Source organism: Piliocolobus tephrosceles, chromosome 3, assembly GCF_002776525.5.
Source record: "Piliocolobus tephrosceles isolate RC106 chromosome 3, ASM277652v3, whole genome shotgun sequence".
Lineage (NCBI taxonomy): Eukaryota > Metazoa > Chordata > Mammalia > Primates > Cercopithecidae > Piliocolobus > Piliocolobus tephrosceles.
In genome coordinates this window covers 68,670,656-68,694,048 of record NC_045436.1, presented here as the reverse complement: position 1 = coordinate 68,694,048, position 23,393 = coordinate 68,670,656, and the positions used below count along the sequence as shown (strand labels likewise).

The following is a 23,393-nucleotide window of genomic DNA, read 5'->3' as shown; positions in this document are numbered from 1 at the left end:
TTGAAAAGAAAACTCTCTTTTGACTCTTCAGCCCTCTTTAGCAATCGCCTCTTTCTTTTGCTATTCTTCACAGCAGAACTGCTTGAAAGAATTATATAAGCTCTCCTTCTAAAATGGAGAAAGAAAAAAAAAAGAATTCTTTAAACTCTCTGCTTTCACTTCCTCTTTTTTTGCCTGGAACCCACTCTAATCAATCCCTACTACAAAATGAAACAGCACATTGCCAAATTCAGTGGTCAGTTCTCATATTTCATTATTCGCCTTGTCAGCGGCGTTTGACACACTTGATCTCTCCTTCCTGTTTGTTGTAACAGCTTTATTGAGATATAATTTATATACTGTAAAACTCACCCTTTTAAGGTTACAATTCGGTGGTTTTTCATATATTTACAAAGTTGTGCAACCATCAACAATATCTAATTCCAGAACATTTCATTACTCCCCAAAAGAAACCCCATACCCATCTGCAGTTACTTCCCCTCCTCCATCCCCTGCCAGCCACTAATCTATTTTTTGTCTCCCTAGATTTGTGTGTTCTAGACATTTCCTGCCAGTGGAATTATACGATATGTGTCCTTTTGTTTCTGCCTTCTTTCACTTGGCGTAATGTTTTCAAGGTTCGTCTATGCTCTATCATGTATCAGTACTTTACTCCTTTTTTGACTGATCATATTCCATCCTACAGATATATCACATTTTGCTTATCCATGCATCAGTTGATGGACATTTGAGTTGTTTCTACTTTTTGGCTACCATGAATAATGCACCTGTGAACATTAATATACAAAATGAAATGTTTTACTGTAAAATTTTATGTAACAGAATGAAAATTTGTTAAAGTCTTCTACCTTAATTCCTACAATGCTCAGTTTAAACGATTACTTTTTGCCTGAATTTTTTCCTGATAAAAGACTTAAAGTCAGAGAATTGAACAAACAACTTTGTAATATAGTAGATGGAACTGTGTCAGAATTAATAAGAAACCTCACCCTACTACCATGTACAGATTTACCTGAGCAGTTTCTAAAAGGTGAGATTTCCTTGAGCCCACGTCTCAGGACAGATGGCTCTACCATGGGGCCATATAGTTAGAGCCAGTGTAGTTTCTTGATAATGGTCATGCATTAATCATTCTTTTACTCTATAAATTCAGATTATTGTGATCTCTGTACCATAAATATTTTTAAGTGACAGATTTTGAAATTGAATATAAATGAAAGTTCTAAATAAAAGCCATGTTTACACAATAGAATTAATATGTTTTATAGTATCAGCTGATTGTTAACATTTCAATGTTTCTAGGAAGAAAGTAGATGCTGTTATTTAGTTTCTTATTCATTATACAAACATTTAGTGGTCACCTACTGTTTGCTAAGTGCTATTCTATGGCAGGGCTATAGCAGTTAACAAAACCCACAAACATTTCTGCTGGAATGGCACTTCCCAGTTTGCAGAAGAGAGAGGAGCTGAGAGGGGCAGAGTTGAGGAAAACAAAGAACTAAGGAGTAGTACTTACTTGGGCCACACTGTGAACCTGTAATTGATTTGATCTCTTATATTTCAAGATAAGCTTCGTTTTATTTTGTTTTTTTTTTTTAGTTTTTGTTTGTGTGTTTGTTTCTTTTTTTTTGAGACAGAGTCTCGCTGTGTTGCCCAGGCGGGAGTGCAGTGGTACGATCCTCCCTCACTGCAACCTCCGCCTCCCAGGTTCAAGTGATTCTCCTGCCACAGCCTCCTGAGTAGCTAGCATTGCAGGCATGCACCACCACGCCTGGCTAATTTTTTAATTTTTAGTACAGACAGAGTTATACCATGTTGGGCAGGCTGGTCTCGAACTCCTGGCCTCAAGTGATCCGCCTGCCTTGGCCTCCGAAAGTGCTGGGATTGCAGGGGTGAGCCACCACGCTAGGCCTCAACATAAACTTTTTGAAAAGTATAAAATTTCTTTTTTCTCATATATGAGTGATTTTTCTAACAAAGTTAAATTGAGTTATGCTGAAATACAGACTTGCTCTAAAACTTGGATCAAGATGAGATTTTAATTAGTTTTAACTGTTTAACGTTGTCCCATTTTTACTATTATAAAAAAAGATAAGCATGTGTAAGAAACTACTCCCCTCCTAAAAATATATATTCCCTAAAGCATGTTAATAATTTTCTCAGAAAAAAAAAAAAAAAACTGGAGAGTTAGTTAGCTAGTACTGTGGCTGGCACAGGCGGGATTCATTAAATTATCTATGAGGAGAGTAGCAGCAGTTTAGTAAACAAATCTCTTTTTTTGAAAGCTAAATGAAATTTTTTTAAGCAAAAACAAAGGACTTTTTATGACTTAGAGTTTTTTGTGGTCTTTAAATAAAAACTGTCTATTTTTTTTGCAAATTCAGAACTAAGCATCTCTTTTCTGGTACTTTGTTATTTCACATTTCTTCTTATGAAGATTATGAGTTTAATGAACATTAAAGAGAGGCAAGCAGCTTTGCCATCTTCCATACAAGTGACAGGTGGAGGAGAGAAGAGGCCAAAGATAATGGGGAGGACTGGCTAAATTTCTTTAGAAAGTCTAAGTGTTAAAAGTTAGTGCTACTCCTTTTGTCCTTCTGTCTCAATCTTTCATAATCATTTGAGCCTTGAACATAATTTTCTGTCCTTTCCTAATCACTTCTCAAAGAACCTGATGAAGAATATAGAGTCCATGAAAAGAATACCGTTAGAGTTTGGGTTTTTTGGTTTTTTGCTTGTTTGTTTCTTTTGGAGGTGGGGATGTTGAGACAAGGTCTCACTCTGTCACACAGACGAGAGTGCAGTGGCATGGTCACAGCTCACTGCAGCCTCAACCTCCTGGGCTCAAGCCATTCTCCCACCTCAATCTCCCAGGTAGTTGGGACTACCGGTGAACACCACAATGCCTGGCTATTTAAAAATATATATATATATATATATTTTGTAGAGACAGGGTCTCACTATGTTGCTGAGACTGGTCTCCACCTCCTGTTCTCAAGCAATCCCCCCATCTCGGCGTCCCAAAGTGCTAGGATTACAGGTGTGAGCCACCGTGCCCAGTCCACACTTAGAGTTTTTTTACTTTCAAAATGCAAGCACAGCAACTGAACAGTGCTTAGGGTGACTCCTTAGACTAAAATATCAGTTTGTTATGCTTAAGCTTTTAAAAATTACTTACTTACAATACTGCCTCATAATAGCTTACTAAATTATTATTTTTAATTTTCCTCCCGTTGACTCACAAGCACATTACTTTTCTGGGAAGAAACTTTTAAGTGGAGAAACCTTCTACTCCTCCACAAAGGAAAAGAAGCTGTCCAGTAAACAAAATCCCTCCTGCTTCATATCCACTTAGCATGGCAGATAATTCGTACTGTACACTCTCCCATGGAACAGAGAGCCTATGCTTACAGCTTACTGTTGTATCATCACAGTTATATGAGGGCAATGTATAAAAATTAAGGTTGAGGCATGATATTTTAATGTCTTTTTTTATTTTCAGTCACATTAATTTATCAGGGTAATTTAGTGCCTGGTATCACATAATTTTTTTTTGATGATGGGTTCTTTATACAATTTTTAAAGATTAGACCATCTTAAAATATTTTTAGTGTTGACTGTGACGATTTGTTTTTTGACTTTCAAAACAAATTATTGTGTATTTTAAGTATGATGACCTAGTTTTATTGGAGGTATATATCTACCCCCCTTTGCATTTTTATTTGCTAAACTAGCTCATACTATATCCCATAAAAAGTACTTTACTATCTTATTTAAAACTTTGTAAGTATTTTAATGGCTGAGTAATCCTTTATCATGTGGATATGCCATAATTTACATATGATAGTAATTTGGTTATTTAGAATGCTTACATTTTCATTCTATTGTAAATAAAATATGATGAACATATCTTCCATCTAGTTTTGTCCTCAAATTCATTTTTTTTCATAAGGCTATGTTTCTAGAATGCTTCAACAGGTGCCAGAGAAATAAATTGAAAGAAAAGAAAATGTTAACTTCTAATACCCAAAAAGAAAATGGTTGCATTATGGTAGGTAATATGACTTTCATTTAAAATGCCATTTATTCTTGCAATTCCAACATTTAACATATAACCAAGCATATAGACTAGTGGTTAAGCACAGGTACTGAGGCCTATCTGGGTTCTGATGGTAACTCTGTCACTTACTCACTGGAACAAATGAAATTTTTTTGTGCCTCAGCTTCCTCATCTTTCAAATGATAATAATAACAGCTCTTGACTCCTTGGGTGGTTGTGAGAATTAAATGGGTTGGTTTATGTAAATCTCTTGGAACCGTGCCTGGCATAGAATAAGTGCTCAGTAAATATTAATTATAATAGCAGCAGCACTAGGATTTAAGAGAATGTTTTCTAATTTTACTGTCTCAAAGAACATTCCTTTGTTTTTATTCCCATGGCATGTTAAATACTAAATACCTTAAAAATGCCACAATTAGAGCTACTGCACACCTGCAGATACATGCATGGAATGTACTCTTTTTGAGATTCCTGGAATTGTTTGTATTTTAGTTGTACACATAAATCACACAGCATATACCTAGATCTTTATCTCAAATAGCCAGTGGCAGAATTCTTATGAGCAAAGTGTTCATCATAGGTGGTTTGGGGGATTTTATAGTTTTTGCCTTCATATACAAAAGTTACTAAATGATCAAATAAATGAAGAAATGACTAAAAGAAAGAAGCAAAGTGTGGTGTGAACTAGTGTGTGTCAGTTATAACTGCAGTGGAAAGAGAAAGCTGGTCTCCCCAGTCTGTATCCCCAACCCTTGGCCATTTTCCTGCTTCAGCCACATGTTATGAGCGAGGCTGCAGCACATTCACTCCATTTATGACAGTAAGGCTGTTGGCTCGATTTGGAGTCCCTGACCAGCAGGGCTTGCCTGAGCCTCATGGAGCCAGTAGCAACTCTTGCTGAGATAAGGTGGGTCTAAATGGCCTCCTGGGCCCACTTCTTGTCTGTCTTCCCCTCGATTAGAATATGTTTCATAAAAGCATGGAGTTTGCTTTTATGTTAGTCAGGGTTCACTAGAGGGTCAGAACTAACAGGATAGATGTTTATATGAAGAGGAGTTTATTAGGAGAATTGACTCACACGATCACAAGGTGAAGTCCCACAATAGACTGCAAGCTAAGGAGCCAGGAAGCCAGTCTGAGTCCCGAAACCTCGAAAGTAGGTAAGCCGACAGTGCAGCCTTCAGTCTGTGGCTGAAGGTCTGAAAGCCCCGGCAAACCACTGGTGTAAGTCCAAGAGTCCAAAAGCCGAAAAACCTGGAGTCTGATGTTCAAGGGAAGGAAGCATCCAGCACAGGAGAAAGATGGAGGCTAGAAGACTCAGCCAGTCTAGTCCTTCCACGTTCCTCTGCCTGCTTTTATCCTAGCTAGGCTGGCAGCTGACTAGATGGTGCCCACCCAGACTGAGGGTGGGTCTGCTCCTCCCAGTCCACTGACTCAAATGCTAATCTCTTTTGGTAACACCCTCACAGGCACACTTAGGAACAATACTTAGCATCCTTCAATCAAGTTGACACTCAGTATTAACTATCACAGTCTCCTTATTTTAACACCATGAAATGTTGTCAAACAACTGTCCTTGTGCTTGCTTTAATATGGACAGGGAACCATGTCTAAATGTGAGATTTTTTTGGCTAATTAGTTTGAAATCTTACTGCATTTTCAGTGTTTGTATTGATTTTTCATGTCTACTCTTTTAAAAAAATAATCACATGCAAAAGGAACTCCTTAATGAAATACATAATAGTATATATTTTTACTTCCATGTTCTTGCTATTAATGTTTTTTTTTTAAAAAAAAAGTAGTGTTGGTATTCTTGAAAATTGCTAAGAGAGTAGATTTTAAGTTTTCTCACCACAAAAAATGTATGTGAAGTAATGCGTATGTTAATTATCTGTTTAGCTGTTCCACAGTGTATACATATTTCAGAACAACATGTTGTATAGGATGAATATATATAATTTTTGTCAATAAAAAAGTCAATCTTGGCAAATATGGACTACAGAAGTGTTTTTGTAAGTTTATAATTTTTAAAAAAATTTTCCTTGCTTTCATGATTTTATGAGCTTAAAAATGCTCTACAAAGAAATGTCATGAAAAATTAATTGGCAGTCACCAGATTTGGGCAAATTTTATGTAACAACAATAATAATAAAAACTAGCTTTCATTGAGTGTTCACTTTGCTCTATCCTAAATATAGCTCTTTACCAAATTATGTTCATATATTTTGTTTGTGTTGTTTGGTTTTATAAATTCATGATATTTTTAATTGACAAGCCATAATTGTACATATTTCTTCATATATTGTTTTATATAATCTTCATAGAGGCATGAATTTATTCAATATTTATGTTCATAATTATTCCCATATTACTTTTAAAAACTATCTGTTTTACTGACTATCCTCCAGGATAGTCAATGTCTTAAGAATACCTTGTGGTTGACTAGTGGATTGTCTCACAATATAAGTATTTATTAATAGATCCAAAACTTTGCTAGACTTTATGGTAAAAATGTTAACAAGAAGAATAAAAGGAAGGAGAGAGAAAGAGATAAACAATAGGAGGAGACTATAATCTCAATCTGCAAAGAACCCATTGAGACCATATGACCTAGAAACGCAGATTAAAGTATCAGACAATGTGTAATCAAGCGTAGACTATGTGGTAGTGTGTTATGGAAATTCAGAGTTGGGAAAGGTCATTAAGACCTGAAGTTAATTCCGGGCACTGTGACTCAAGCCTGTAATCCCAGCACTTTGGGAGGCCAAGGTGGGCAGATGACTTAAGGTCAGAAGTTTGAGACCAGCCAGGCCAACATGGTGAAACCACATCCCTACAAAAAATACAAAAATTACCCTGGCTTGGTGGTGCATGCCTGTAATCCCACCTACTCAGGAGGCCGAGGAAGGTGGAGGTTGCAGTGAATCAAGATCACACCACTGCACTACTCCAGCCTGGGTGACAGAGCGAGACTATGTCTCAAAGAAAAAAAAAAAAAAAAAAGACCTGAAGCTTGTTAGAGAAACTCCACTGGAGTTATCTCAGCCTCAAAGGAAGTTAGGATTGGTTTGGTTTTAGGCAGTTGAGTGCACGGTGATGAGCACATGACATTCCAGATGTAAGGACAAGCATGGGAAAAATCCTAGACACAAGAAAAAGCTTCCAGTGTACCAAATACAATTGATCCAAGGTTTCTAATTTTTCCTACAATTCTGGCATAATGTTTTTTACATTTTAAAGGAAAACAATATTGATTGTATTCATACTCATTCTGATCTAAAATAAGAGAACATGAGGGTATTTGGGGGGCTAGAGGGAACATAACTTCAGATACAGTCTGAGAAGTCAGTACCCCCAGGATTCATTTGAGACATGTGTTGCCCATGCATTCCGAGATAAAAGAAAACTAAAAAGCTTGTGTTTTTCCTATTTATTACCTTAATCAAAAGTTTATTAGATCTTACTTTGCCCTACAAAAGAGGGCTACAATAGAAACCATCAACAAATTCGTGTTTTGCTTTTTGGTGGTAAATATTTGTGAATACTTTTCAGACATTGGCATCCTTTATTCCAGTGGTTCTTAGCTCTTTTTTTTCCCGCCTCTTTCCAACAATTTTTTTATTTCCTTCAATCCAAGTTGCCAGTCTGACATACTCCCATATCATTCCTCATTATATAGAATGATTATTCTAAGGAGGGGTGGGCCTGGGGAAGATTTCTGTCAGAATAGAAATCTTCTCGGTAGGGTATGGGGTATATAAGATTTTAATGTTCTCCTTGGAAATATTTGTATCTCCCCTTCCCTGTGCCCTTTGCTGTATCATTTTTATATGTAGTTTAAATTTCATTTTTAGCTTGATATTTTTCTGGGGTGTTATAAATTGGATTATTGCAAAATTAGAATAAATTGTCTTTTTCCAAAAACCTAATTTGAAAGACTTTAACATTTTTCTAGCTCTCCACCATCCCTATTTTTTTTTTTTTTTTCTTTTAGATCCCAAAGTCCAGGAGTGAGGGATCTATTCAGACCCACAGAGTACTGCAACCAGAGCTATCTGATGGCATTCCTCAGCTCAGCTTGTGGCTAAGCCGTAGAAAATCCTGCTTGGAAGACATGAATTCAGCAGAGGATGCTAGTAGTGCCAAGTTGGTACCCAGGTTGGCACGTTTTCTTTATCTACACAATCCATATTGCATTATCCGCTCTTATGTTTAGGCCCACATATATAGGTATTTCTGCATTGGTCTACCACTGGAGTTTACAGGATATAGATCAGTAAAGATATTTAAAATTCACTGTATGTTTTGAGAATTTTCTAACAGTTCTTATCACAGAAGCATTCTAGTTGTTTTGTTTTTCAGATTGAAACAAGTGATTTAATCAACAGAAGTTATGTTAGGCTCAGAGTTAAAGTTGAATTGTTATTTTTGGATGCTTTCTCATAGTATGTTCAGTGGAAAATATCTGCAATTTAAAATGGAGATCAAAGTTGTCACTGGAACCAACTCTCACAGACTAATTTTGAATGTTCCTTTTTAACCAGCATGTTGTACATTATAACTGAAAGCAGACTTCTCTGGTATACTTGAAGAAAAAAACCTGCAATGTTTTTTGAGACAGAGTCTCACTCTGTTGCCCAGGCTGGAGTGCAGTGGTGCAATCTCGGCTCACTGCAACCTCCACCTCCCAGATTCAAGCAATTCTCCTGCCTCAATCTCCAGAGTAGCTAGGACTACAGGTGTGTGCCACCATGCCCAGGTAATTTGTTTTGTATTTTTAGTAGAGATGGGGTTTCACCTTGTTGGTCAAGCTGTTCTCGAACTCTTGACCTCATATGATCCCCCTACCTCGGCCTCCCAGAGTGCTGGGATTACAGGCATGAGTCGCTGCGCCAGGCCCCAATTTTCTTAAAATAGGTAAATTTGGGCTTGAATTTTATTTACTAGTAGCTTGAGTTTTATTTACTACTAGAATTACCATAATTCCAGAAATTATATAATTTTCATTTTAATAATATCTTCCATTATAACTTATAACCTATTTTTAAAATAAAAATACTCCAGGAAGTTGAAAGAAGTCATTAAACAGAGATATAATGTAGTTAAGGAGCTTGCCACTTTGTATTGCCTTATAGAAGACATAGCATTTGAGCTGGATCTGATGAAGATAATTTATATGATGAAGATGGTGAAGATAATTTAGATAGGAAGAGAAAGAAGACAAGAGTATTGTAGATATGCTTATTTAGGAGGCATAACAGGTATTTTGGAAATTGTAACTGGAAGTAGTTGGAGATAAGGCTGGAAAGACAGAGTGAGGCCAGGTCATAGGGGACCTTGAATGCCTGGTTCAAGTATTTTTTCATTCTTTCATTCGCTGAACAAATGTTTGGGTGGTTAACGTCTGGTTCTAGGAACCGCTTTAAGACTGGAGATGCAGAGCAATGAACAAAACCAACCAGGCCCCTGTGTTAAGGAACCGTAGATTCTAATGAGGAGAGCAATAGAGAGACATGATAGAAAAAAAGACTGTGAGGAAGATGACTTCAGCTCTAATAAATGGAAGGTATTAAGAAATTATAACAGTTTAATAGACTGACACAAAGATCATTTTAGTTTGAGTAGTCAGAGAAAGTTTGTTCTGAGACATAAGGAGGGGGAGAAAGTCTGTAAAAATCAAGGAAAGAGCATTCCAGGCAGAGATTTTAGCAAATGCAAAAGAACCGAAATAGGAGAACCTCGATTTTATCCTAGAGGTAATATGAAGCCAATGAAAGTTTGAGCTGGTTAGAGGAGGTGACAGATACCATGGGGAGTTAGTATATTAGGAAAAGTAACCTCCATCAGTGTGCAGGACAGATTGGAAGAGGTAGAGTTTGGAGGCAATTGCAGTGTTGGTTCCTTCAACAGATGTTAATCTTTATTGAAATCTAGTTATGTGGCATTTACTGGAAAGATGTAAATCTCCCACTTGGGGAGATAGAAGGTGAATGAATAAAAATTCAATAATTTGCCTTAAAGACACATTTGCTACGTGCCTACTATGTACTAGAGACTGAAATCATACATAAGATTCAGGCGCTTCTCTTGAGAAACATAAAATACAACTCACAATACATAGAAACATAAAATACAATTCAAATACAATGCAAAACAGTTAAGAGTTTATCAGGCAGGGAAATAGAGACAAGGGTGCCCCTGGAAGAAAAAGCAACAAGTGTGAGGACATTCAGGGCAGTGAGGACAATTTGGGGGAGAGCTGCAAGTGTGGCAGTGGATTCAGGACATCTGCAGTTTACAGTGTAAAATGTAGGGGAAGGTAAAGGTGAATTAAGAGACTAAGCTAAATAGGTCAGGTCGTGAAAAACCATATCCCATATTTGGATTTTCTCTTGAAAATGATAGGGAGTAATTCTAGGAATATAAGTAGAAAAATGATATAAATAGATTTGTATCTTATCAAAGATCCCATGACAACCATGGAAAGGTAAGGAACAAGGAAAGATGATGGAAATAGTAAGAGGTGCTGGGAGACCAGCAAGCAGGCCTTTGGAGCAATTCAGTGCAAGTAAGAGCCTTCGTGAAATCATTGTCAGTTACTGAGAACAGGCAAGTGTGGACAAGTCTTTGTCCCTTGAGGGTGTGGGAGAAAATAGACTACTGCTTATAGGGGGGCTTGGTCCAGAAAGGGTTGGAGTCTTTCAATGTTTATTGTGTTTCTTCTGGGTTTTTTAAATATCTTAATGAATCAAATGTTGGCAGGTTTAGACGCTTAAGGGGCAGAGCCAGTGGAGAGGAGAAGCTGATGTTGCAAGCCAGGAGGTAATAGAGCAAGGACCTCCAGGAGGGAATCCAGAGACCAGGTGGCCGTATCTTCTGTAAGGCAGCCTGGGTGCTGTACAACCACAAGGACACTTTTCACATTATAGCTTCTGTGAACAAACAGTGGTGGGCGGTGCACCTTCTGCACGGCAGAGAGAGAAGATCATAAGCAATAGAAGAATTAGCCTTGGCCATTGAGGAACAGTTGGAAAAGAACAAGGGGCACAGATATAGTAGTCCTCTTTACAGTTTTCTTCTCTAGTTTAAAAATCATAGTCAAGTGGCTAGGTGACAAGAGCTAGTGTCAATGTTATTTTGCCAAATTACCCTGTAAAGAATTATGTCAAAAATGCCTTAAGTAAAATAGTGAAAAGAAAAATTCAGATGTTTGTTGTTTATGTAATTTTTATTCTTCCAATCAGAAAATGAAAATAAGTTTCCTGCTTCCAAAGTTAACAAGAGCTCCTTTTGAAGAATGAATCAGTATTTCTGAGATACAAATCAAGAAGTGAGATTATGGAGAGAAGGCACAGCTAGCCATTGCTGTAGCAACTATTTGTTCTTCTGGTTGTCATATGTTATCCCCAGTTAAAACAAATGCATAGCTGTATTTCTAAATTTCTTATATTTTTTCTAGTTTGTTTTTTCAGACAGGCTTTCACTCTATTTCCCAGGCTAGAGTTCAATGGTGCAGACTCAGCTCACTGCAGCCTTGACATCCTGAGCTCAAGCGATTCACCAATACACCCACCTTGGCCTCTCAAAGTGCTGGGATTATAGGCATGAACCCACCATGTCCAGCCCAACTTTCTAGTTTCTAAAAGTAGAGTCAGACAACCTGAAAGGTCTAGATACAATGTTATCCATGTTTAACCTGGCCACCTCTATCACACAGAAACTTTTTCAACTTCCTGTCTCTATCCATAGATCTACTGTATCTGTGAAGAGATGTTTACTTTTTAATTTGATTTGCCTCCTTGTGAGACAAATTATCAAAAGATAATTGGAGATAATTAAAAATAAAATTTAAATCCTTTATGTATCTTTGAAGTAACCAAATCATGTTAAATGTGTAATATAATGTAATCATATTTTTATTTCAAAAATGAAATATGAAGCTATTTTCATTTGCAGCTTTCATATGAAGCTATTGTACTTGCCAGAACAAGTTATTGACTAGTTCATATATTTTAAATTAAAAAATAAATGTGCCTTTTTGGAAAATACACAGAGCCCACAAAATCTTTCTCCAAATCTTCTACTTAGCAATTTATTATTTGTCCTAGTCTTAAATGGTAATATCACTTGGTAAAGTTACTAAAAGTCACTGAATTGTAGAAATAGGTGGGCTTTATGATATGTAAAATATACTTCAATAATACTGTTTAAACAAATACAAATGCAAAAAAAGCTGGAGTGAGGAGGGCTATGCTTTAACAAGAATGTCACTTGATTACAAAATGCTAAAATACAGCCATTGTTATTAAGTCAATGCTGTCTGCAGAGAGAGTTATTTTGTTATATTTTAAGAGATTTTTGTCCTTCATACTTTTCTTTGACTACATCAGAGCATGGTGATGGGAATAAAGGTCAGGTTCTCATGAAAGGTGATTCCTAAGCAGGGAGAGGAAGAGGGGGAAAACGCTCTTTGTTTTCTCATCCTGGCAGGATTCCAATTTGTAGCTTTCTGTACTGTAATCAAAAGTTATTGAAGTAATCAGTATTTCGGGGAGACGTTAAAACAGAAAGAAAAGGCTGAAACGTCTTGGAAGTTTCTTAAAAATTCATAGTTCCATTGTTTGTTTAAGCAGAAAAGTTAACCAGTTTGCTACTAGGATTAAGACAAGCTCTGTGACTCTAGGAAAATTGTCATTAGGTTTGAGTGTAAACAGAAGTTCGTGGCCTTCTTTCAAGGTACTGTAGATAACCTCACAATTAATGAAAGTTTTGTACTCGGGTGTCTCATAAAGAGATTAATATTAAATATTTTTATTTTCTATAATGAGAATAAAGAAATAGCTACCACTATGCCAAGTATTTCTCTAAAATAATATGAAGAATACGTAAGGAAAAGTCTTTGCTTATGTTACAGATGTGTTGTTAATTTGATAGATAAATGAGGGAAACATAATAAATCACTTTTCAATGTATATTAAAAATAAATCTTACCGTGGGAGAGTGTGTTTCAGATGAGAGTTGTTCTATTCTAAAAGTACTTTCTTATCTATTTATTCCTTTTCCCAACACTTTTTCATTATTTAGGAAATACATTCTTCTTAAAAAATTTAATACATCACTGATGGCTAAAGTTCCCTTTGATTCTCTTGCTTCATGATTCTAATTCACTCCTTTCTCCCCCAGGGGTGACTGCTATTACAGGTTTGGTAATGTGTTCTTCCAGACTTATTTCTATGGATTTCCCCAGGAATGTATCGCACACATTTTTCAATTTTTTAAAAAAATTTTCATTTAGTAAATGTGTTGTGGTGCTTCACAGATTCTTGAAAATTCTCCTATTTCCTGTATTGCTTCCTCCTCCTGCGATGTTCCTTCCTTCGCCCTTCTGTCCAAATTGCAGCGTCCTCAAAGTCTCCTTCCTGGGCTGTCTGCTCTGTCTGTCTGCTGTTCCTTCCATGGCTAATCTAGTGCCACAGGAGGAAAAAAATAGAAATCAGTATCTCAGGCCTGAGCTCAGTCCTAAGTCTCCAGCGCCTGCCAGACAATCTCCACTTCAGGATGTATCTTAAACTCGCTATGCCCAAACGGAACTCACTCTCATTTTTCCCTCTCAACTTTGCTCTGTATTTCATTCTCCCAACCACCAGACTCAAAACCTTTTCTATCATCGGTCACCAAACCTTGTCAGTGTTTTTTTTTTCCATGTCTCCAACATTTCTTTCCTCATATTTTTTCCTCATTATCTCAACCCTAATGTAGGTCTCCATCACCTTGTGGTTAGATAATTATTACATTTTATCCATCCCACTAATGTACTGGATTCATTTTTGTCACACAAATTATTCCAGTACCTCTGTCTTCAACTCTTAACTCTATATGATGGCTTCTGGTTCTGTATTTCCCATTCAGAATTTTCTACTGAGCCACACTTATGTCACTCTAACTAGCAGATGTGTCTTCCCAGTCCCTCAGATAACCCAAACCCTTCCCCTTCTCCCTACCCCTGTCATCCAGTCATAGCCAGCCAACTCCAGAATGCTCTTTGACAGCCTCACTGCTCACTGCCTTTATTGGGCCGCACAGCTTCCTCACCCCTTACCATCTCCACAGACACAGGAGTTTAAACAGACTCCACTCCTGCTCAGAACTATATAGTGGCTTACTCGTGTCTAGCCTACAAAGAGCTCCTTGCTCTGCCCGCTACCTGCCTCTCCAGCTGTCTTTCCCCCAACTCTATACTTGTCTTTTTCGCATACCTAGAGCCGTCAGAGAACCCACACTTTCCAGGACTATCTTGGTTCCAGATAGTCTATTCATGATCCGATCATGTGTCATATTTTGTCTTGATACTTGCTTTACAAATTATAATAACCCTATGTATAACATCTTTTGGCTATATCACACTTCTGTCAGGCAGTCCTGTAACAATAATATCAGATCTTCAAAATGACCTTGGATGCAGAACCTATGATTCTGAAAAGGTTATTCATTTCACAAATATTTATTGAGTTAGATGAATTACCTAAGATCATGTAGTTATTATAGAGTCAGGCTGAGATTAAATACAGTTTCAGGCTGTGAGTATTTCACTATTATTTCCTACCTGACTTCTACCTTGAGTTCCTTCCCCATATAAAAAGTATGTGTTTATATTTTCTTTCCAACCTGCTTATGAGTTTCTGAAGAAGAGAGACTGTGTGTTAGGTCTCCTTTGTGTCCACGCTAGTACCGAGGGGGCATGTCCTCAGTTGCTGCTGCCCTTGTTGTTGTTGTGATTTTGTTATATGTGCCTACTTTGAATTTGAATTCCACTGTCAGATGAGAACGCTGACCTTTCTTCATCTAGCTGACCTAGACCTAGGTTAGACATTGAAGTCTGACTCTAAAATAACATAATTTTTTAATGTGTCAGTTTTCTCTCTTCAGGTCCTTGGAAAGTACTGACCCAAGGGAATCCTGTACTGCACATCCTTAGAGATACTACAGAAGTCAGGGCAGCAATGTGCTCTCGTTGTCCCCACATAGTCACTGTCCATCTTGTTGCATGTCTGTCCATCCATCTGGGAGAAATCCATTGTTTTACAAGGCTTGTAATATTTCTGTGCAGCTCTCTGCACTTGTGGCAGAAAGTTTGTGCCTTGTGACACTTGTCAAAGAACACTTTATAATTTAATAATGTGTTACAATAGTGCATTTCATGAGAATCAAACTTTCAGCAATATTAATAATGAATCAGTGTTTACAACGTTAACTGTAACCATTGCCCTTCAAGGTATCTAATCTGCAATTAAATATGACTGACTTCATTTCTGAAGTCCAGCCAGCAAAAAAAGCAGTCATAACTATCCTGTGTTTGTACTTCATAAAGGGCATTCCAATTACTTCCTGAACATGTGTTTGTTCCCTTACAGTGTTTCACTCTCTGCTACTTGGAGCTAAGTTTCAGAATTTTTTAATTGACTACTGAAGCTGAAATGAAGCAAGGATTCTTAGATACAAGATTTATAATCATATGTACAATATAATTTGAAAAATTACCAAATATCGTAGCCGACTGCATGGGCAGCTAAAGTAGCACCCGTATGAATGAGGGAGCGTCTCAGGCTGCCTTATGAGAAGCACAGTGTGCACTTCAGCACGCAGTTCCCCTGCAGAACTGCCATTTCCTGGGATGTTTCCACTCTCTGACTTTCGTAAGAAAGATCTATTGAAAGGTAGACTGGAAAAGGGCCCCAACCTCTCAAACTGGATTAGAAGAAATATCTAACTATATCTTTGCATGCAGACCATTTTGTAATTTATTCTTGACCGCCACTAGCTCCCATGAAAAAATATCGCAAGGCCTTAGGTAAACTATTTCATATAAGTGAAATATCTATTAAAAATATTTTCTAGGCTTAACTCCAGTCTCCTTTCAAATGAAAGTCTCCGATATTTCAGTATTTTGATTATTAAAGAACAAATTGTTCTCTACTCATTCACCAAAGTCTGCCCTTCAATACAATTGCTATAACTACTTGAATTTTGACATTTTACTGGCATCCAAACTTCAATTAAATTTTTTTTCTAATTCTGTTTACAGTATGAGTAGTTAATGAAATGGTAGATAAGTAATGGCAAAGAAATGTATTGTCGTGTCTTCAGATAATTTCTAGTGGCATTTAGATCAACAGAGTATATCTGGACTCCTGTGATCTTAGCTGGATTTATTTTACTAATTCAAAGTTAACAGATTGATATTGGGCACAATCTATGTACTGCACATATGCACTGGGCCCTGAGGGGCCAGACAGAACTAAGGTGTGGTATGTATTGTTAGGTGTCTACCATCTACCAGTCCATTAATTGAGACAAACTTATACATGATTAACAATAGTATATAATAGAGAGATATTTAAAAGCAGCACAACAGAAGTGATGTAAAAGCAAAGAGGACTTGTTAAATAAAGTTCAAGATCTTCAAAGGTCTTTAAAAATCTGGCTAAGCCTGCCTTCCTGGTTAACACTTCTATGGTTCTTCGTCCTATATCTGAGCTACATTACAACCACATTATTTCAAATGTTTCCCAGTAGTTTCACAGTTCCGTATCTCTGCTGACATTTTCCCTTTGATCTGGAGTGTCCTTCTCCCATTTTGTCAATAGTCAGTTTAAATTTCTTCTTGTCTATGAAGATCCCTCTAACTCTTGCACATTTTATATAAATAGAATCACATAATATGTATTCTTTTGTGTCTCTGTTCTTTCACTTAGCATATGTTTTGAAGGCTCATCCGTGTTGTAGTGTGTATCAGTACTTCACTCCTTTTTATGTCTGAATGAATAAATATTTCATTGTATGTATGAACCACATTTTGCTTATCCACTCATTAGTTGTTGGACATTTGGGTTGTATCTACTTTTTGGCTATTATGAATAATGCTAGGATGAACATTTCTGTAGAAGCCTTTTTATGGGCATATATTTTCAGTTCTCTTGGGTATAAGCCTAGGGGTGGAATTGCTGAGTCATATGTTAACTCTATGTTTAACCTTTTGAGGAATGACAAAGCAGCTGCCTAGTTTTGCATTCCTTTCAGCAATGTTTGATGGTTCTAGTTTCACTACATCTTCACCAACGCTTGTTATCATGTTTTTTTATTACAGCCATCCTACTGGATATGAAGTAATGTCTCATTGTGTTTTGATTTGCATTGCCCTAATGAATAATGATGTTGAACATCTTTTCATGTGTTTAATGGCCAATTGTATATCTTCTTTAGATAAATGTCTTTTCAAATTCTCTGTTAATTCTTTATTCTGGATATAATAAGACCCTTATCAGATATATGATATGCAAATATTTTCTCATATTCTGTAGGTTGTCTTTTCAATTTTTCTTTTTTTTTTTTTTTTTTTTTTTTGAGACAGAGTCTCACTCTGTCACCCAGGCTGGAGTGCAGTGGTGTGATCTCGGCTCACTGCAACCTCCGCCTCCTGTGTTCAAACAGTTCTCCTGCTTCAGCTTCCTGAGTAGCTGGGATTACAGGCGTGCGCCACCATGCCCGGCTAATTTTTGTATTTCTAGTAAAGACAGGGTTTCACCATGTTGGTCAGGCTGGTCTTGAACCCCTGACTTTGTGGTCTGCCCGGCTCGACCTCCCAAAGTGCTGGAATTACAGGCGTGAGCCACCGTGCCCGGCATCTTTTCAATTTTTTGATAGTGTCCTTTGAAGCACAAAATTTTAAATTTTGTTGAAGTCCAATTAATCTGTTATTTTCTTGTTTATAATGTTGATGTCACATCTAATAAACTGTTGCATAATGTAAGATCATGAAGATTTACATATGTGTTTTTTTCTAAGAGTTTTATAGTTCTTACATTTAGGTCTTTGATCTATTTTGAGTTAGTTTTTACATATTGTGTATGGTATGAGTCTAGTTTCATTCTTTTGCTTGTATATATCCAGTTGTCCCAGCACTATTTGCTGAAAAGAGTATTATTTTCCCATGGAATTGTTTGGCTCTCTTGTCAAAACTCTGAACCTAATTTTTCAAAAAACTAATTTAGGATTCTCACTCTTCTCCCTCCCACCTTCATTTTCTGAGAACATTGACTTTCAGTTCAATAGAGATGTGAGCATGGTTTAGATCTAAAAAATATAATAGCACAGTCCAGAGGTTTTTATCTTATTTCAAGCAGCAATCAGGAAAGACTGCTTTTATCCTCCTACCTCCCAAATCTACCAACATATTCACATCTGCATCCTTATACTCTGCCTTTTCTCCCATTACAGTGGATGAGCTGAACCTGCACATCTCTAGGGTCATGTATGTGTATTCTTGTATGTGTACTCTGAGTCTCATTCCCTCTCGCTCAAGGGCTATGTTTCAATAGTCACCTCCCTCCTTTATATCATCACTTTCCCCTTTTTTTCTAGACTAGTCCCATGAGCAAAGAAATTTGCAATAAATAGCTCTCAACATTTTTGTAATCCCTCTCTAGAAACGATATCCCTCTTCTCTGTTGTAGCAAATCTCTGATAAAGGATTGTATGTACTTGCTGTCTTTATATCCTTTCCTCTCATTCTTCAACCCACACACCACTTAATGTGTTCTTGTTAAGAACAACAACCTCCATCATGGCAAATCCAAAGGTCAGTCTACTGTTCTCATCTTACTCTATCTCTCAGCACTATTTGACCCAACTGATCACTCCTTTTTGAAGCACTTTCTTCACTTTGCTTAATGTAACATTACAGTCTCCTGGTTTTTCTCTGGCCTTACTGGATATCTTTTATTAGTCTCTTTTGTATAAACTTTCTTCTTTTCAAGACTTCTCAAATTTAGAGAACCCCAAGTCTCAGTCCTCTGACGTCCTGTCAACCTATACTCATTCCTGGGTGCTTTCATTCAGTTCTGTGATTTTAAACACTATCTTTATTCACAAGCCTCCAAAAATTATACTTCTAGCTCTAGCCTCTTCATTATATTCCAGGTAGTTATGTCCAGTTGGCAAGACCAGCTAGTTAATTTGTTCTCCCCATCCTCCACCCGCCAGGGCAATGTTTGGGGGCAGATTCAACAATTATTAAAAATGTTAAGATGTTGACAGCAAAGCATAGGGCCCTTCTGAATACGGGCTCTGTGAGATTGCAAGTTTCTTTTTTTTGTTTTGTCTCACTATTTTGACCAGGCTGGTCTCAAACTCTGGGCCTCAAGTGATCCTCCCTCTTCAGCCTCCCGAAGTACTGGGATTACAGGTATGAGCCACTGTGCCCAGCCAAAACTGCATATCTTACATGCCCCTGCCAGTTGAAGAAGTCCACTTCAATATGTAACAAGCATCTCACATTCAATCTACACACAATAGAATTCCTAATTTACACTCCTAATTTACGTATTTTTCCTTGTCTATTGACTGTCTATTCCATGAGATTGTAAGCTCCATAAAGGCAGGAACTACAATTTTATTTACTCCTCTATACGCTCTATTGCCCTAAAGAGTACCTGTTGAATGAATAAATAGATCTGTGCTTTATATTTAAAAATAAGGTTTGGCTTTTATTTTTATAAATTTGGAATAACTAACGTGCTATTTTATAAACAATTGCTGTTAGATCTATAACCCATACCAGGTAGATTACATATTTAAACATAAAAATAAAATAGCAAAAGTATTGAAAGACAATATGGGTATATATGTTATAATGGAGCTGAAAAGGAGTTTCTAAGTGTAGAGTTAAAAAAAGAGAGAGGTTTCACAGTGTAACATTTTTAGAATTCTAAATGTCAAAAATAAAACAAAAGCCCAGGAACAAAATAAATAACATGATGATAAGAGTATTCGCATTATACAGAGAGAACATTTAATAGTCTTTATATAGAGAGAACACATGTAAAACAATTAAAAACACACAAGGGAAAAATGAAAAAATGCTATGAGCAGGAAATTCACAACAGTAGAAGTAAATGTAATCTCACGAATAATCAGAGAAATTTAATCTGCAACTCTAAGTAGCTGCATCTTCCAATGTTTATGAGCACAGAAGGAAATAAACACTAGCTGCAGGTAAAAGTGCAAGTACTGCAGTGAAATTTGTCACTATTTATCAAACAGCTAAAAATGTGTGTTTTCTCATTAATTATCCTAGGAAATTATTCTACAGATAGCATTCTCAATGTGCTGAAAGACAGAGCTTCAGGATTTTTGTTCATAGCACTTTTACCACTCCTTTTCCATATTCAATGCTTAATAATATGGAGTCATAAAATAAGCTGTTACAAATTATATTTTGCTGCACAACAGCAGTTTTCAAAACTTTCGTTTCAAACCCCTTTGGTATATTGTTATGCTTTGGTATATCTGTTGGGGGTTAGGTTTCAGGACCTCCCTCGGGTGCCGAAATTCATGGACAACTTAAGTCCCTGATATAAATGATGTTGTATTTGCATATAACCTATGCACGTCTTCCTGTATACTTTTAGTCATCTCTAGGTTACTTATACCTAATGCAATGTAAATGCTATTTAAAGAGTTGTTGTGTTGTCTAGGGAATAATGACAAGAAAAGAAAGTCTGCGTGTTCAATAAAGAAGCAATTTTTTCCCCAAATATTATTGATCTTAGGTTGGTTGAATCCATAGATGTAGAACCCATGGACACAAAGGGCTGACTATATTCTTAAATGTCACTGAGAACACAAAGAAATTTCATTTATGTGGGCTATATCTATTGATATATAGATATAACTGAAAAAGAAAGTGTTTTAATATGTATTTATCACTATTTAAAAATAAGATTTTTAACATAATTTTTGTTTGTTTTGTTTTGCTTTTTGTTTTTTGAGATGGAGTTTCACTCTTGTTGCCCAGGCTGGAGTGCAATGGCATGATCTCAGCTCATCACAACCTCCGCCTCCCAGGCTCAAGCGATTCTCCTGTCTCAGCCTCCCAAGTAGCTGGGATTACAGGCAAGTGCCATCACGCCCAGCTAATTTTTTTGTATTTTTAGTAGAGACGGAGTTTCTCCATGTTAGTCAGGCTGGTCTCGAACTCCTGACCTCAGTTAATCTGCCCACCTTGGCCTCCCAAAGTACTGGGATTACAGGCATGAGCCACCGCGCCTGGCAAAGGCTGACAATATTCTTAAACGTTACTGAGAACACAAAGAAATTTCATTTATGTGAGCTGTATCTATTCACATATAGATATAACTGAAAAATAAGCAGAGTTTTAATATGTGTTTATCACTATTTAAAAATAATCATTTTGGTCGGGCACGGTGACTCACACCTGTAATCCCAGCACTTTGGGAAGCCGATGTGGGTGGATCACCTGAGGTCAGGAGTTCAAGACCAGCCTGACCAACATGGAGAAACCCCATCTCTACTAAAAATACAAAATTAGCCAGGCATGGTGGTGCATGCCTGTAATCCCAGCCTCTCCGGAGGTTGAGGCAGGGGAATCACTTGAACCCAGGAGGTGGAGGTTGTGGTGAGTAGAGATCGTGCCATTGCACTCCAGCCTGGGCAACAAGAGTGAAACTTCGTTTCAAAAAAATAAAATACAATAAAAATAATCATCATTTTAACTTTTTTTTTTTTTTTTGAGGCAGAGTCTTGCTCTGTCGCACAGGCTGGAGTGCAGTGGCACAATCTCGGCTCTCTGCAATCTCCACCTCCCGGGTTCAAGTGATTCTCCTGCCTCAGCCTCCCGAATAACTGGGATTACAAACACCCGCCATCACGCCTGGCTAATTGTTGTATTTTTAGTAGAGAGGGGTTTCACCATGTTGGTCAGGCTGGTCTCAAACTCCTGACCTCAGGTGATCCACCCACCTCAGCCTCCCAAAGTTCTGGGATTACAGGCATGAGCCACTGCACCTGGCCCATTTATTAAATATAACTACATTTTTTAAATGAAAAAGAGTGAGAAGATCTCATTGTTTTACATTTTTGCCAAGCTTTAACAACTGGCTTAATATTAATAGAAGACAGCTGGATTCTCATATCTGCTTCTGCGTTAAATCTGTTGCCATATTTTAGAAAGTTTGACTGTACATTCATAAATGAATCAGAGTGTAAAAAAGTAGATGGCATCTTAGTATGACTATGACAATTTTTATACCTTGCAGATCCTCCCAAGAGAGTCTCAAGAACCTCCAAGAGTACTTGGGCCATAATTTGAGAACTTCTGCTATACAATGTAACCACTAAAGTACTTTTAAGAACTAGAAATGTCACAGAAATGTATTACTGACTACTAAATGAAAAATAATGTTACAAAACAGTACATGCTGCATAATCTTTTTATTGTGGTAATGTATATATAACACAAAATTTACCATTTTAATCATTTTAAGTACACAGTTCAGTGGTATTAAGTACATTCACATTGTCCCATCTTTTATATATGATTTTTTTTACAATGAAAGAATATAGAATTTTGTTAAACACTGGATATGGAAGCAATGGGATTGTGTTTAACTTTAATCTTTGTATTTTTAAACTTTTTCTACAATGATAATATACTGTATAATTTATAATGCAAAAAAATTTTTGTTTTAAGTCAAGGATGGATGACAAATACTTCAAGGAGGAAGTATTAATTGTCATATTTTAGAGAAATTATGTAGAGCAGGGGTCCCCAACCCCCAGGCCATGGACTGGTACAGGTCCATGGCCTATTAGGAACCAGGCCACACTGGAGGAGGTGAGTGGCAGGTGAATGAGTGAAGCCTCATCTGTATTTACAGCCTCTCCCCATCACTAGCACTACTGCCCGAGCTCCACCTCCTGTCAGACCAACAGCTGCATTAAATTCTTACAGAAATGCGAACCCTATTGTGAACTACACATGCAAGGGATCTAGGTTGCACATTCTCTAATACCTGAGGATCTGTCACTGTCTCCCATCACTCCCAGATGGGACAATCTAGTTGCAGGAAAACAAACTCAGGGCTCCCACTGATTCTACATTATGATGAATTGTATAATTATTTCACTGTATGTTACAATGCAATAATAATAGAAATAAACTGCACAATAAATGTAATCACTCGAATCATCCTGAAACTACCCACACCCTAGTCCGTGGAAAAGTTGTCCTCCATAAAACTGGTCCCTGGTAGCAAAAAGGTTGGGGACTACTGGGGCAGAGTGACAACCGAACTGCTTTTTGACTTGCAGTTGTGACTTCAGTCATTCAGATGGATAAAATCCTCTGAATGGAGAAATCAGAATAGTCAGTGTGTGAGAAGCTGAGAAAGGATGAGTTTTGTTTTGATGGATGGGTATGAGCTAGGGAGGATATTCCAGGCTAGGAGAAACACCCGAACAAAAACTAGTGATGGGA

General features: G+C 37.1%; 1 protein-coding gene across 1 annotated transcript in view; it reads left to right on the top strand.

Annotated features, from left to right (window-relative positions):
• The window catches only part of FAM13A (family with sequence similarity 13 member A), a 325,132-nt gene that overhangs the window by 191,436 nt on the left and 110,303 nt on the right, over positions 1–23,393 (top strand). The window contains exon 7 of the mRNA XM_023195427.2: positions 8,055–8,218. Coding sequence (XP_023051195.2) covers positions 8,055–8,218 — 164 coding nt within the window. The remainder of the gene's footprint in view (positions 1–8,054; positions 8,219–23,393) is intronic.